Source organism: Diabrotica virgifera, chromosome 1 (genome assembly GCF_917563875.1).
Source record: "Diabrotica virgifera virgifera chromosome 1, PGI_DIABVI_V3a".
Lineage (NCBI taxonomy): Eukaryota > Metazoa > Arthropoda > Insecta > Coleoptera > Chrysomelidae > Diabrotica > Diabrotica virgifera.
The window spans coordinates 96,060,808-96,074,869 of NC_065443.1; the positions used below are offsets into that span (position 1 = coordinate 96,060,808).

The following is a 14,062-nucleotide window of genomic DNA, read 5'->3' on the forward strand; positions in this document are numbered from 1 at the left end:
TGTTGTCTGTGCTCCATGGACACATTAATCATATACTTTTGTGCGCAGGTATTGGGCGTATTTCTGGTTTTTCAGGATATAGCTCATTTTTCCGAATGTCACCCATGCGAGTCTTATTCTCCTTTTTATTTCTGCTGTTTGATTTTCTTTACTCAGTTTCATTATTTGCCCTAGGTATATAAATATATTCATTGACCTTCTGTATTGTACTTATTCCTATTCCCTTTCAACTTACAGTATACAAAAGCTTTATTATTAGATGAATAACTTTACAGTTCGTGAATGATTTGAATTAGATAGGAATTTGCACCAATAATATTTAAAGTCTACAATGATTTATTTCTAGTTACCAACTGTCATAGGCCTTTTTAAAATTAATAAATGATAAAAATGAATAAATCTTGATTTTCTCAGTTATTTGTTGTAAAATTATCTAGGTACATACACAAGAAGTTTTTTTTGCAATTTTTTATCACTATTTCGTATAAAGGCAATTTGACGTAAATGTCATAAAATTATTTGTTTTACAGATAAGGCACGTACCACATCGATTGTATTCACGCATGATTCACAAATGACTCGATTTTTTATCTTTCGTTTCCTTAACAACGCGATGTGACTTTTGGATTGATGTTGTGGTGTAGATAAGGCATTCATTAAGTTGCAATATTCTGGTTGAAAGAGTGGTTGAAAGATGCTATTAAGATAAAATATATTTTAAGATATATTGCCCAATATTTCATTGTTGACTTTTACTTGCTTCTCTGTTCTTCATAGTATTAGTTGTATCATTTTAAATAATTTTTTTGTTTCCAATTCCTAGTTCTTTATACTTATATAACACTTCACTAATTTGGATAACAATTAAATTTTAAAAAAATTGTCGTGTCCCTTTGTCTTTTTCCTGCGTGATCTGATTTGAATACCACCGTTGATTGATGCATTGGGATACCCATATTAATATTTTTAATATTTCAATCAACGATACCACGTAACACATTGTACGATTTAATTCCTTGCTCCCATGCCATTTAATTGTAATAGTCTTGCAACAAACAACTTTTAAAACCTTAAAAATGGCTAGTTCAAGATCACACAATCTAAAATCAAATAGTAATGTAATCACGTGCTACGCAAAAAATACGAGCATGTGTTTCCTGCATAAAAAAATAATACCAATCGAATCAGCAGTATTGTTATTGATAAGATTTTCAGACTAAACATGTTCTAAAATAAATATTTTTCCATCTTTCCGTTTTTTCCAGTGCTTCTTTAGCATAACATTAGCATGCAGGTCTTCTTACATTTTTTATTATTTTTTAATTCCTTATCGTTTGTTATTTATTATCTTATTTGTTTGTTCTCCCTGTACACTACCTATATGCTAATAGAACATGAGTTAATAAAATGCTTCAATTGTACACTTCTCTGTCAAAAATTACATATTAAAGCTACTGGCTACTATTCAAAATACGGCTTAACGGTTAGCCCTTAGTACAGTTGCAGTCAGTGAATAGTTTGCACCTCCATTTTTAGATTGTTATACTGTAAAATCGCAGTGTTGTACGGATTTGCTAAATGTCAAAGTGTATTGAAATATAATATAAAAAGCTATTAACGCATCCTAAATTGCTAAAATACATTTGACTGACGCGCAAAAAGCAAGAGCAATTGCTAAACTCAAAGAAGATTGGTCAACTAGGCAAGTTGCTGCAGATTTGAACGTGAGCCATATGTGCATATGGAAAATCAAACAAAGATAGAATCATTTTCACTCTATAGCACGGTTGGGTGGTTCAAGAGGGCAGAAGATCACGACAGAACAACAAGATGAGGTGTTAGTAGATTATCTGAGAGTAGCATTCGCACTATACGTAGAAGGATAAAAGCAAGTGAATTGATAAATTGTGCAGCTACAAGCAAACCTTTTTGAACTGAGGATCTCAAGAAGAAACGAGTTGCATTTTGTAATGAATTCATAAACCGTCAAGACACCTTTTGGTCTAACATTGCCTTTTCCTATGAAAAATGTTTTAATCACACATAATAACAGCAATGGTCAAATAAGAGTTTATAGGCCAAGAAGACATAGGTTTGATGAACGGTATACTCATCTTTTAAGAAATAGTGGAGGATTATCGGTAAACGTATGAATAAGTGCTGAAGGACCGGGCGTTTGTTATCATATAGAAAACAGGATTATATTACAAACATATTATTGAGAACATAATGTTGCCATCAATGATCCACAACCAACAAAAACTTCCATCTTCCAACATGACAAATTTGCCCGGTGCATACGAGTAGAATGATTCGAGAATGGTTGAAAGAAACTTATTTTGATGTTCTGTCGTGGCCTTCCCGGAGTCCCGACCTTAACACCATCAAAAATGTATGGGCAAAGTTGACAAAGAAATTAAATGGAAGAAACCTTAGGCCGCGGAATAGAATTGAACTATGGGAAGTAATAATTGTGCAGGCATGGGAGTAGCTTGTTGAATATAACATGAGGAGATTGTGCTATCTAGGAACAGAAGTTTGAAAAGTTGTATTGACAATAATGAGATCAAATATTAGTTGTGTTACTGTTTATATAGATTTAAAATAATATAGGGAGTTTTAACTCGGACTTCCTTATTTTCGTTATTAAGAACATAATCCATTTTATTCAGAAAAACTTCTTTCTACAATTTCAATTTTTTTACATTTGGTAAAATAGATTTTTAATTTAAATCAAACTGTTCAGCATCACATTATTATTAAATGCCTTACGAATGATATGGGGCTGTCACCTATGTATGGGGTCTACCGTCGCGTTTCTGTTATAGCTTGCGGTCTACCGAGTGATGCGGTGTATAGTCTGTAGTATAGTACCTACAGTGCCGGCAAAAATCTAACAAAGTGAATTATACGCATAAATCAAAAGATTATGATTTTAATTTTTAAAATTAATACTTATGTCATATCAATTTATTATTTTAGTTGGAATAAGCCGCAACATTGGCTTATTCTGCACACTATAATAGATATGCACAGGTAGACCGCTTTCTATAGTGGTACCTATGTGGGTACGTAAATAACATACATTTAGTGGCTATCTCTACAGGACGTATTCATTATCTTTGCCTTTAATCCCTATGTGTTGGTGAGAACGTTCCCATTTCTGCAAAATGGGCTTATTTGGAATTTTTTGTTGTACTCCAGGGAAATAAGGTTTTTGTCGGGACACTTGAGCAGCCAGGTTGTAAATGGGTTTTTTGGGTACTATATACCTAATACATTATACATACAAAAATGCCCGTCACAGTTCGGACGAGAAATTTAGTTATTAACAAATAAGTGTCAAAAATGGCAGTTTTTTCGTTTAAATCGCTACGGGTAAAAATAGGGTAATTAAATATCTTGTTTATACTGTTATTCTTTTAGTAGATGAGCCAAGGTTTAAAATGGCAGTTTTTTAATTTCGGTTCGATCATTTGTTGCTTCAGAAATTGAAAAATAAGACTAAAATTTCGAAAATAAAAAAATTGCTGTAACTTTTGTGAAAATGACCTTAAGACTTTCATATTGCAAGAAAAGTTGAGACAAACAGTCCGTATAATGCACAAAAAATTTTAAGACGATTCGTCACACATACAAAAATGCCCGTCACAGTTCGGACGAGAATTTTAGTTATTAACAAATAAGGGTCAAAAATGGCAGTTTTTTTCGTTTAAATCGCTACAGGTAAAAATAGTATAATTAAATATCTTATTTATAGGATTCTTCTTTTAGTAGATGAGCCAATGTTTAAAACGGCAGTTTTTAAATTTTGGTCCGATCATTTGTTGCTTCGAAAATTGCAAAATAAAACTAAAATTTCGAAAATAAAAAATTTGCTATAACTTTATAAGACGATTCGTCAATTTGTTTATCCCAAAGAGTTTTTTTTTGTAATGTTATTGTTCAGAAAATAATAATTATATAGAAATTCTGTGAAAACCACATGAAAGAACAATAGTCTTGTTTTCAAATTATTGAAGAAAATCATTAAAAAGCAATTTTTGTCACTACGAAAACATTTTACTAATGTAGAATCATTTTTGGCTTGAAAACAATTTGAATAGCTTTGTTAATATTGACTGTAGAGTAAATTTACCTTGGAATTTCAAAAGCTGGTATTTTTACACAAATTTTCAAAAAAAAAACTTTTCGCCTATGTTAATTACGGTCAAAGTTAGCCACTTTTATTATTTAATTCACAGTTACTTCAATATACATAAAATTCTCCTGTAACAGTGCTAGTTACCATAGCAGGTCAAAGTTAGCCACTTTTATTATTTAATTCACAGTTACTTCAATATACATAAAATTCTCCTGTAACAGTGCTAGTTACCATACTACTCCGAAACGGCTTGGCCGATTTTTATGAAATTTTACAAGTGTATCCTATGGGACTGAGAATAGGTTTAATCTATTTTTCATACCCATAAGTTATAAGGGGGTTGCCCCCTGACCTTTTTTTATTTTTTTGGATAAAATTGTCTATCTTAATTTTATATGATGTAGGATTAAAAAATACATACAACCCTTAATTTACACTTTTCCATCACCAACCCCCATTTGTTAATACCCATCTATATATTTATATCTATAAAATTCTCCTGTCACAGTGTCAGTTGTCATACTCCTCCGAGACCGCTTGACCGATTTTTATGAAATTATATATGTATATTCGGTAGGTCTTAGAATCGGTCGTAATCTATTTTTCATATCCCTGAGTGATAAGGGGAACTCCCCCTAACATTTTGAAATGTTAGGTGGGGATTTACGTACATAACGTACTCTACACGACTACGAGTACATACAATTTAAAAAAATTATGATCAAAATCCATCAACAAGCTCTGGAGATATTAATCGCAGCATATGTTTGAAGAATCAGTTTCATTTTTTGAGTGCACGGATTTTAATAATTCATTTCCACCGACCACAAATCGATTTCTTTAGAACGTTATTTTTAAAGCTTTATTAACAACTCTGTTGAAGTTTAAAGTTTACTCAAACTTTTACACATAAACTATATACCTTCAACTTCGAAATGGCGCTAGTTAGGTTGCTTAATTGTTATAAACAAAGTAGCTGTCAATTAAATAAAAAAAGTGGCTAACTTTGACTGTAATTAACCTAGGCAAAAAGTGTTTTTTGAAAATTCGTGTAAAACTACCAGCTTTTCAAATCCCAAAGTAGTTTTAATCTACAGTCAATATTAACAAAGTTATTCAAATTGTTTATGAACTAAAAATGACCCTACTTTAGTCAAATGTTTTCGGAATGATAAAAATGATTTTTTATGATTTTTTTAAAATACAGTGAAACTTGGATAATTCGAATCTCGGGGGACCGTTAAAAAAATTCGAATTATCCAAAAATTCGAATTAAAAAATAAATCTACAAAAACAAGGATTACCTTCAAAACATCTGCAAATGATAAATATCAGTAGTTGATCAGCAAAAAAACAGTAGTTGATCATTTTTATCGCTTGGAGATGTTTTTGTTCCTATTCTTGCCTGAGTTTTGCCAACCTAAAAAAATTGGCTAACAAAATTCGGCCAAAAATATCAATTAAAACATTTGCAAGCTATAAAAAAGACTGACTTTATTTTTTTCCAAAGAGATCCAAAATTTTTAGCTGCTTTTTAGAATTTAGCTTCTCAGTAATGACACAAGATTCTAAGATATTCAGAAAAGATAGCAGAAAAGTTCGAATTATCCAAAATATAATTCGAATTATTCACGACTTTTTACCATTACTTATATAGGAAATGCTAGGGACCAGAATAAAAATTCGAATTAAAGAAGATTTCGAATTATGGAAGTTCGAATTAAGCAGGTTCCACTGTACTTTGAAATCATGACTTTTCTTCTTTCATGTGGTTTTCACAGAATTGCTATTACATTACTATTTTGTGAACAATAATATTGCGAAAAAAAGCTCCTTGGGATAAACAAATTGAATAAAATTTAAACTAATTGACGAATCGTCTTAAAAATTTTTGTGCATTATATGAACTGTTTGTCTCAACTTTTCTTGCAATATGAAAGTTTTAAGGTCATTTTCACAAAAGTTATAGCAATTTTTTTATTTTCGAAATTTTAGTCTTATTTTGCAATTTCTGAAGCAACAAATGATCGAACCGAAATTCAAAAACTGCCATTTTAAACCTTGGCTCATCTACTAAAAGAATAACAGTATAAATAAGATATTTAATTACCCTATTTTTACCCGTAGTGATTTAAACGAAAAAACTGCCATTTTTGACACTTATTTGTTAATAACTAAATTTCTCGTCCGAACTGTGACGGGCATTTTTGTATGTATAATGTATTAGGTATATAGTACCCAAAAAACTCATTTGTAACCTGGCTGCTCAAGTGTCCCGAACATGGTATATTTTTGCCTTATTTTCCTGGGGTATTTCACGCTTCATACTACTCTCTTCAAGTATCATTTATATTAATTATATTTCTTTTTTCAGATGAACTGTGCCAATGTCCCCACAAATGTGATTCTAATGTGCCCTTGGAGGCTCGCCAACACATCTTCAACCATTTCTATGGTCTCGGCGATGCGGATCTACAGAACAGGTTCTTGCGTCAGCACATGGATCTGCGAGCCAGGCTGAACGTTTCGGAAACTTCGACGTCAGGCCGTCCACCACGAAGAATTACCTGCAAGTATTTGGTACCGCTCCTGCCTTCAAATGAAACGGTCGAAGTTTGCCAAAAAGCTTTCGTAAGCGCTTTTGTGATCACTACTAAAAGAGTTAGACTGCAAAGAGAGAAACTTATTGCCAGTCTTGGCTTGAACAGTTATAGCAGTCATAATAGGTTAGTATATAGTTCAATGATAGTATATTACACTGGCGAAGCGTCCATGTAAAAATTTTGCAAATAAATATGTATTTTATGACGATTAATAATTCCATTTATTATTTTATTTTATTTTTACCAATAGAAATATATTATTATATTATGTGTTAATAGTACCTAATTCAGTAAATAGCCAGACACACGAAAATATTGGCGAGTTTATGTGACTCAGTTGCACTTTATTATATTCTGTTACCAGTCTCTTTGTGGTAACAATGAATGGTTATCTCGCTGTCGCTCGGGCGGCTCGGGACCGACTAGTGAAAATTTTGAAGGAGCGATGGCCGTAAGCGCGCTGTGTATATCAGTAGGGCTGTTACTAGATTTAAAGCTAACAGTACCTATAATAAAAAGTGTGCATGCAGTTCACCATGGATGAGTGTCGCTGCGTAATCGATCAACTACTTGAAAAGTAATTCTGATTGAAAAATAAAATGAGATTATTGAAAATGAAAGACCTATTTTAAACAATTTAAAAAAGGAATTTAAAGGAATTTTAAACAATTTAAAAAAGGAATAAAAAAAAATAAATAAAAAAAAGGAATTTAAAAAATTAGCTCGATATTTTAAATTTAGTTGGTACAGTGAAAATCCTTGGTTATGTGGTTGCAAGAAAAATAGACTGTATTGTTGGCCATGTCTTCTGGTTTTTACAGAAAAGTGGGTGGACCAGGTTCACGATTTAAATAGTTTTAGAGTTTTAAAAAAGAGACATGAAAGTTCTCCGTTACCTACATGTAAGATGTATACCCAATTTAATTCAGTTTGGCAAAACAAGAATCAAAAGTTCTCTTAACCAAGCATTTAAAGCAAATATTGCTAAACATAATGAGTTTGTTAAAAAAATAGATAGGTACTCGTATATCCTTAGCTCACTTATAATAGATATGTACCGTATGTTTTTTGGCCGAACAAGAATTAGCGTTTCGTGGTCATTTTGAGGGCGACGGCTCTGACATTCTAGGCAATTACAGGGAATTGTTAACATTAATTGCCAAAAAAGATCAAAAATTTTGCCAACATCTAGAAACATCAACTGTTTTTTCGAGAGTTTCAAGTGATATACAAAATGATATTATTGAAGCTATATGTATTATACATTTAGCCATATCTTCATTTTATTAAATAAGATTTTTTGCATCTGGTTTTGGTAACACTTTATAAAAAGTCACGCGTCGCCACTGGTATATTATGCAACGAGCATTTTAATGATGGTCATTATGATGTGAGTATGACGGATACGCAGGGCCTATTTTACCACTAGGCCCGTGAGGCACCTGCCTCGGGCCCATATTTGAATGGGGCCCGGAAAGATCACCAAACAAAACATGTTTATTACAATAACAAAACAAATTTTCAAAATTCTTTCATTTTACGAACAGGCAATGATAAATGATAACCATAAGAGTTATAATTAAGTGGATAGGCGCAAACTTTCGGCTTCAATGCTGTTTAAATGCATTTATTTTTTCGAATCCTCAAAAAACTAATAAATATTTAAAAAAAATTTAGACGCAGAATGAGAGATTACGTTACCGAGGGCCGAATGTCCCTTAGAATAAATAAAAAGTTTCGTTTGAATAAGATATGTATTTAAAATTAAAAATCACACCCAATTTTCTCTTTTTTTCACCCCTGTAACTTATTAAAATAAACATTATCGAAGATTTTAGGGACTTCCGGCCCTCGATAGTAACGTAATCTTTCATTCTGCGTTTAAATTTTTCAAAAATACTCATTAGTTTTCTCAAGCTTCGAAAAAAACTAATAGCATTGAAGCCGAAAGTTTGCGCCTATCCCCTTAAACAATGTTTAATTGTTTAAATATAAATTTTATTTATTTTTAATAAAATTTTTATTTTCTTGTGAAACTATATTTCTTTAAAAAAGTTATTATTATTAAATTTTATTTAGGTGCCCGAAAATTGTGTAGTGCCTCGGGCTTGATTTGAAGTAAAATAGGCTCTGCGGATACGACACAAGTCGCGAAGCGGCGAGTATTGTATAGAATCCGAGCATCATAATGATAATTAAATGCAAGTTGTATACACAATTTTTTCTATGATCATTCACAACAAAACGATATATTCAAATTTATTTATTTTGTAACACAAACAAATAAGTATTGTAGTTATATTATTAATTTAATTATTTTGTTCAACATTTATATTTTGAATATTACAATTTTATTATTAGGTTAATTCTCCATAAAATTATTTAAATGGGGCGTTTTTTCTGCTTCCTGAAAAAAGTTAATTTGTGGGTTACAACCTTTTACCTTTCAACCGTCGAAATATGTATATAGGGTGAGGCAGATAACTGGCCTATTAGAAATATTTAGAGAACTAAAGGCAACAGAATCATGAAAATTGGAATGAAGGGGTTTTGAAGGGTGATCTATTTAATGAAAATATTTTCATCAATTTGCCACTTCCGGTTATACCGGAAGTTGCTTAAAACTTCGTTTTTTTTAATGGGACACCCTGTATATTTTTACATTTTTAGATTCTACTCGATGTCTTCTTTCTTAAAATATGCGGTTTTGTAATGTTATACAGGGTAGTTTAAAAGCTAATTACGTTTTTTTATTAATTTCGTAGCAAATTTCACACCCTGTAGAATTGTAGTAGTTGGATATCAAAAACTCTATTTATGTTAAAATGATTTTTAATATAGTCTACTATTATTAAAAATTATTAGTATAGCTAAATGTTAAATTTTAGTATACAGGGTTGGTCGAAACTCGGAATGAGGATTTTCTGAATTTTCTTAAATGGAACGCCCTGTATTTTAGTATTGCAATGAAAAGACATTTTATGGTACCTTTTTATTTCTTAAGCATTCCCTATACCTAAATGCTTTAATTTGTGCTTAATTGTTAATCGCGCCAAGAATGTTAACTACGTAGGTATTTTGATAGCTCAACCATTATTGGCAATTTTAAAGATCAGTCTAGATTAATATGTATTTATTTCCGAAAAATTATTTGTGATTGAATATTTTCACGACCAACCTAATAAAATTTCACGTATTTTTTGTTAAAATTAATGTTTGGCTTGAATCACCAATAACTCACAAATTAAAGCAGTTAGGTATAGGGAATGCTTAAGAAATAAAAAAGTAGCATAAAATATCATTTCATTGCAATAATAAAATATAGGGTGTTCCATTTAAGAAAACTCAGAAAATACTCTTTCCGAGTTTCGACCAACCCTGTATAGTACAATTCAACGTTTAGCTATACTAACATTTTTTAACAATAGTAGACTATATTAAAAATCATTTGAACATAAATAGAGTTTTTGATGTCAAACTACTACAATTCTACAGGGTGTGAATGTTGCTAGGAAATAAGAAAAAAAAACGTAATTATCTTTTAAACTACCCTGTATAACATTACAAAACCTCTTATTTTAAGAAAGAAGACATCCAGGAGAATCCAAAAATGTAAAAATATACAGGATGTTCTATTCAAAAAAACGAAGTTATAAGCCACTTCCGGTATAACCGGAAGTAGCAAATCGATGAAATTATTTTCATTAAAGAGATCACTCTTCAAAACCCCTTCATTCCAATTTTCATGATTCTGTTTCCTTTAGTTCTCGTGATATTTCTAATAGGACTTTTATCTGCCTCACCCTGTATATGGCTATGGATGGAATGAGAGATGCATACGACTCTAATTTCTAAGTATTCGTAGCGAAAATTACGTTGCATTTCGTGTTGTTTCCTTTCTGGGAAAATATTATAAATTATTTAAATACTTGTATTGGGAGCCACTGAATCAGCCTATTTAATGGCTAGGCTAATTCAGAAATATCATTAATCTTTTATCTTTTAAGCAACAAAGCAAACAAAAAAAAACAAATTAATATTTAACTAACTTACAATTTGTTTGTACATATTTGTATTTCTGTCTGGTCAGTAAGTCACACACAAGAAATGAAATAATTGTGAAGCAAAATTTAGTTTTATTTAACTGTTAAACAAAATTAAATCACTAAATAATCTATTTAAGTATAAAAAAAACAAAAGAAATGCACGTATTCTTTTTCTCATGATCATCTTTCAGTGCGTCACAGTTTTTCGATTTCTTTCTAATGCATTAAATTGTATGTGACAGAAAAAAAGCACGTCCGTGATTACAGACATTTACAACATTTATTCTAGTTATTCTAGTTGTCGATAGATGGCGCCATAATAACAAAATAATTTTTTTTAATTAGATAATATTACAAATATAATCTGTATAATTTATAAGACTATACAAATAAAAAAAAATACCATTTTATAAATGCAAGAAACACATTTGATTTGTTTTTATTCCAAATTGAAAATAAAATGTGACAACTGTCAGATTTAACTAAAATGTCATGTTAGAATAAATGTCATAAATGTGTATTATCACGGACTTACCCTTTTTCCTATCATTTGTTACGCACTGAAAAATGCTCATGAAAAGGACAGTATGATATTGTTTTTAAGAATGAGAAATCTGACTTTGCTCAGACATGATTTATAAAACATAAAAAAAATACTATAATGAGATAAATTTTATTATGCTAAATACATTATATTATAGATTGTAAATGTAAGTATCAGTAGTGTAAGTATCAGTAGTGTAAGTATCAGGTTGTAAGTAGTGTTTAGTAGTATAATACTTAATACTTAAATAATTAAATAATAATAAAAATATATAGATATTAGAATGAAATCTTGTACTATAAATCTATTAGGTACTATACTTATGACTATAATCCTCGCTATTCTTATTATTCTTTTCTCCCATTTGATCTGTCTGTTTTTATATACGATTTTTAAACCGAAAAGATAGTCAATGTCAATAGTGTCCAGACTGTCCAGCTCTCAATCTTTGTTCAGCTAACCATGTACATATTGGAAATATGTAGGATTGTATCCATTCTTTGGACTCACTTCTCTGTTAAAACATCTTTCAAATAATCTACGTAGCGCATCAAACATTTTAGGTGATTCATGTCGAATTAGTTGTGGATACATTACACGGAGATTATTTCACTTTCATACCTCTAAATTCTTCTTCTAATTGTTCTATGTCTTGTGACTTTCTGATCGTTCCCCATCCCTAGAAGAAATGTGTATAAACGTTTCCGTTTTATTAATTTTCGAAAAAATGGATAATGTTGCGATGTTGTAATTCTTGCGTAAATTCTTGTTCTTTGTTACGGATTTCTTGTACATTCTATATTCCAGGGCTTCCCAAACTTATTCGTACTGTGACTGCAGAAAAGTCCGTTTCGCACAAGTACGAAGTCGGAAATGGTGATAAAACCTTCAATGTTGCAGTGCTGATGGCATGATATTAATGAGAAACTTCTTTTTTTTATTAACATCCAAGATTTTTTACAATCCGTTTTACAATGAAAACAATAAGTAAAATTGTTTGTCTTTACAATGACAGAGCGATGTAAGGTCCAGTGACCAAAGCATCACGACACACACACATTAGCTTGTTTACCGGTGAGATGCGCACATACACTGATACGCGAGCACGAAAACTAAAACTGGCACAGAACACAATGGCTGGACGCTGTTGAAGGCGTAGCTTCCTCACTGCTGTAGGCTCTGTCAGGATCGGTTAGGTAGGTCCAATGGATCATATCGCTTCAATCTCTTCGCTTGTTGGTTGTTGAGAAGATTGTGTACCAGGGTGTTAGGATGTACCCGCAACTTATTTTGATATGTTCAGAAGATTTTTTGCACTCTTCGGAGACTGATAGTACCTGAAGATCTCTATGTATTGCGTCATTCTGGATGTACCAAGAGGCATTAGCGATTGTTCTTAGAGTTTTGGATTGAAATCTTCTGAAAGATTTAAATCCAATGAGAAACTGAGCTCCAAAATTCAAATAGTTTGTCCTTATCGTATTGAAGCTTTAGGCTGGAATCACAGGACAATTCTGTCAGTTGTTCTTCTTCCTCTGTTGAACGTGTCGATGATAATGGGAAATTTGGATAACTGGAAAGGGTTTCTGACCCAGTCATATTACTCCAGATCTTCGTGAAAATATGTTTCAGTGTTCGCTCAATGATAACATATGTGTTGTGTAAACATATTTTTTAAAGAGAGATCGAGGATTTCTATCGATTTTTCTTGTAGAATGCCTTGTAAAGCAGGAAAACAGTCAATTTCTTGATATTCTAATTTTATCTGCCAATTGCAGGATGTGAGTATTGTGATAAATATATTTTCTGTAATTAAAGTCCGCTCTGATACGCGACGCCCCTGGAACAACTCGGCTACGCCCCAGGGCGTCGCGACGCACAGTTTGGGAAGCCCTGCTATATTCCATATTTTATGGTCCATTTTCAAAGCTATTTGCGTTTGTTGTAATTTCTGTCAGATATCCTAGACTCATCTTATTTGTTAGTACTATAAGGTTTTTTCTACGAGTATACTGTATGTTCTGTTCTGTTCGTCTATTAGACGAAATGTTCTGGTTTTTAGACGCCAGAAACTTAGTAGCCTCCGTTTTCTGTTTAACGCAAATTTATTATACGCCATGCACATAGCTGTTATGCTTGCAGGATTTGCAGGTAATTTGTGATATATTCCTAGAACTCATAACTCATTCGTTAAGAAATTCCTGAGAATATTAATACGATCAGAGCATTGGAAGCTTCAAAACCCCTTAACCTGCAACCATTATATCGACCTCTAAACGTAATTATTGTAGTCTTTTATATTTAAAGACTATATTGTATATATTGTATATTAAGAGCAAAAAAAGAGAAAAATACTAAGAAGATGTAAACCTCCGAGATTTTGAATCGGGTTTATGTCTTAGCTTAGTAAAAAAAAAACAAAAAAATAATAATAAAAAAAAAGAAATCAAAAATATAATAAAAAAATACAAAAAAAATACAAAAAAAAAATTATTTGCAAAAAAAATTACAACCAAAACAATGTATTATTCAGATAATCATTGTAATATGTTAGTTTGTTATGTATTTAGAGTTAGAAATAGAGAAATAATTCCTCAAAAAAAATGTTTGTTTTTAAAATAACAAAAGTCTGGCTAATTGGCTCGGCCAAGGCCATCAAATTCACACAAAAAAAATTTTCTATAATAAAATTAGATGATACTTATACCTGTAATTTATAAATATT

At 31.3% G+C, this 14,062-nt stretch overlaps 1 protein-coding gene across 1 annotated transcript in view; it reads left to right on the forward strand.

The window, feature by feature from the left end:
* LOC126889304 (uncharacterized) overlaps nucleotides 1-14,062 on the forward strand; it is a 79,832-nt gene that overhangs the window by 45,425 nt on the left and 20,345 nt on the right. Inside the window, exon 2 of the mRNA XM_050657475.1 lies at nucleotides 6,519-6,870. Within this exon, the coding sequence (XP_050513432.1) occupies nucleotides 6,519-6,870 (352 nt within the window). The remainder of the gene's footprint in view (nucleotides 1-6,518; nucleotides 6,871-14,062) is intronic.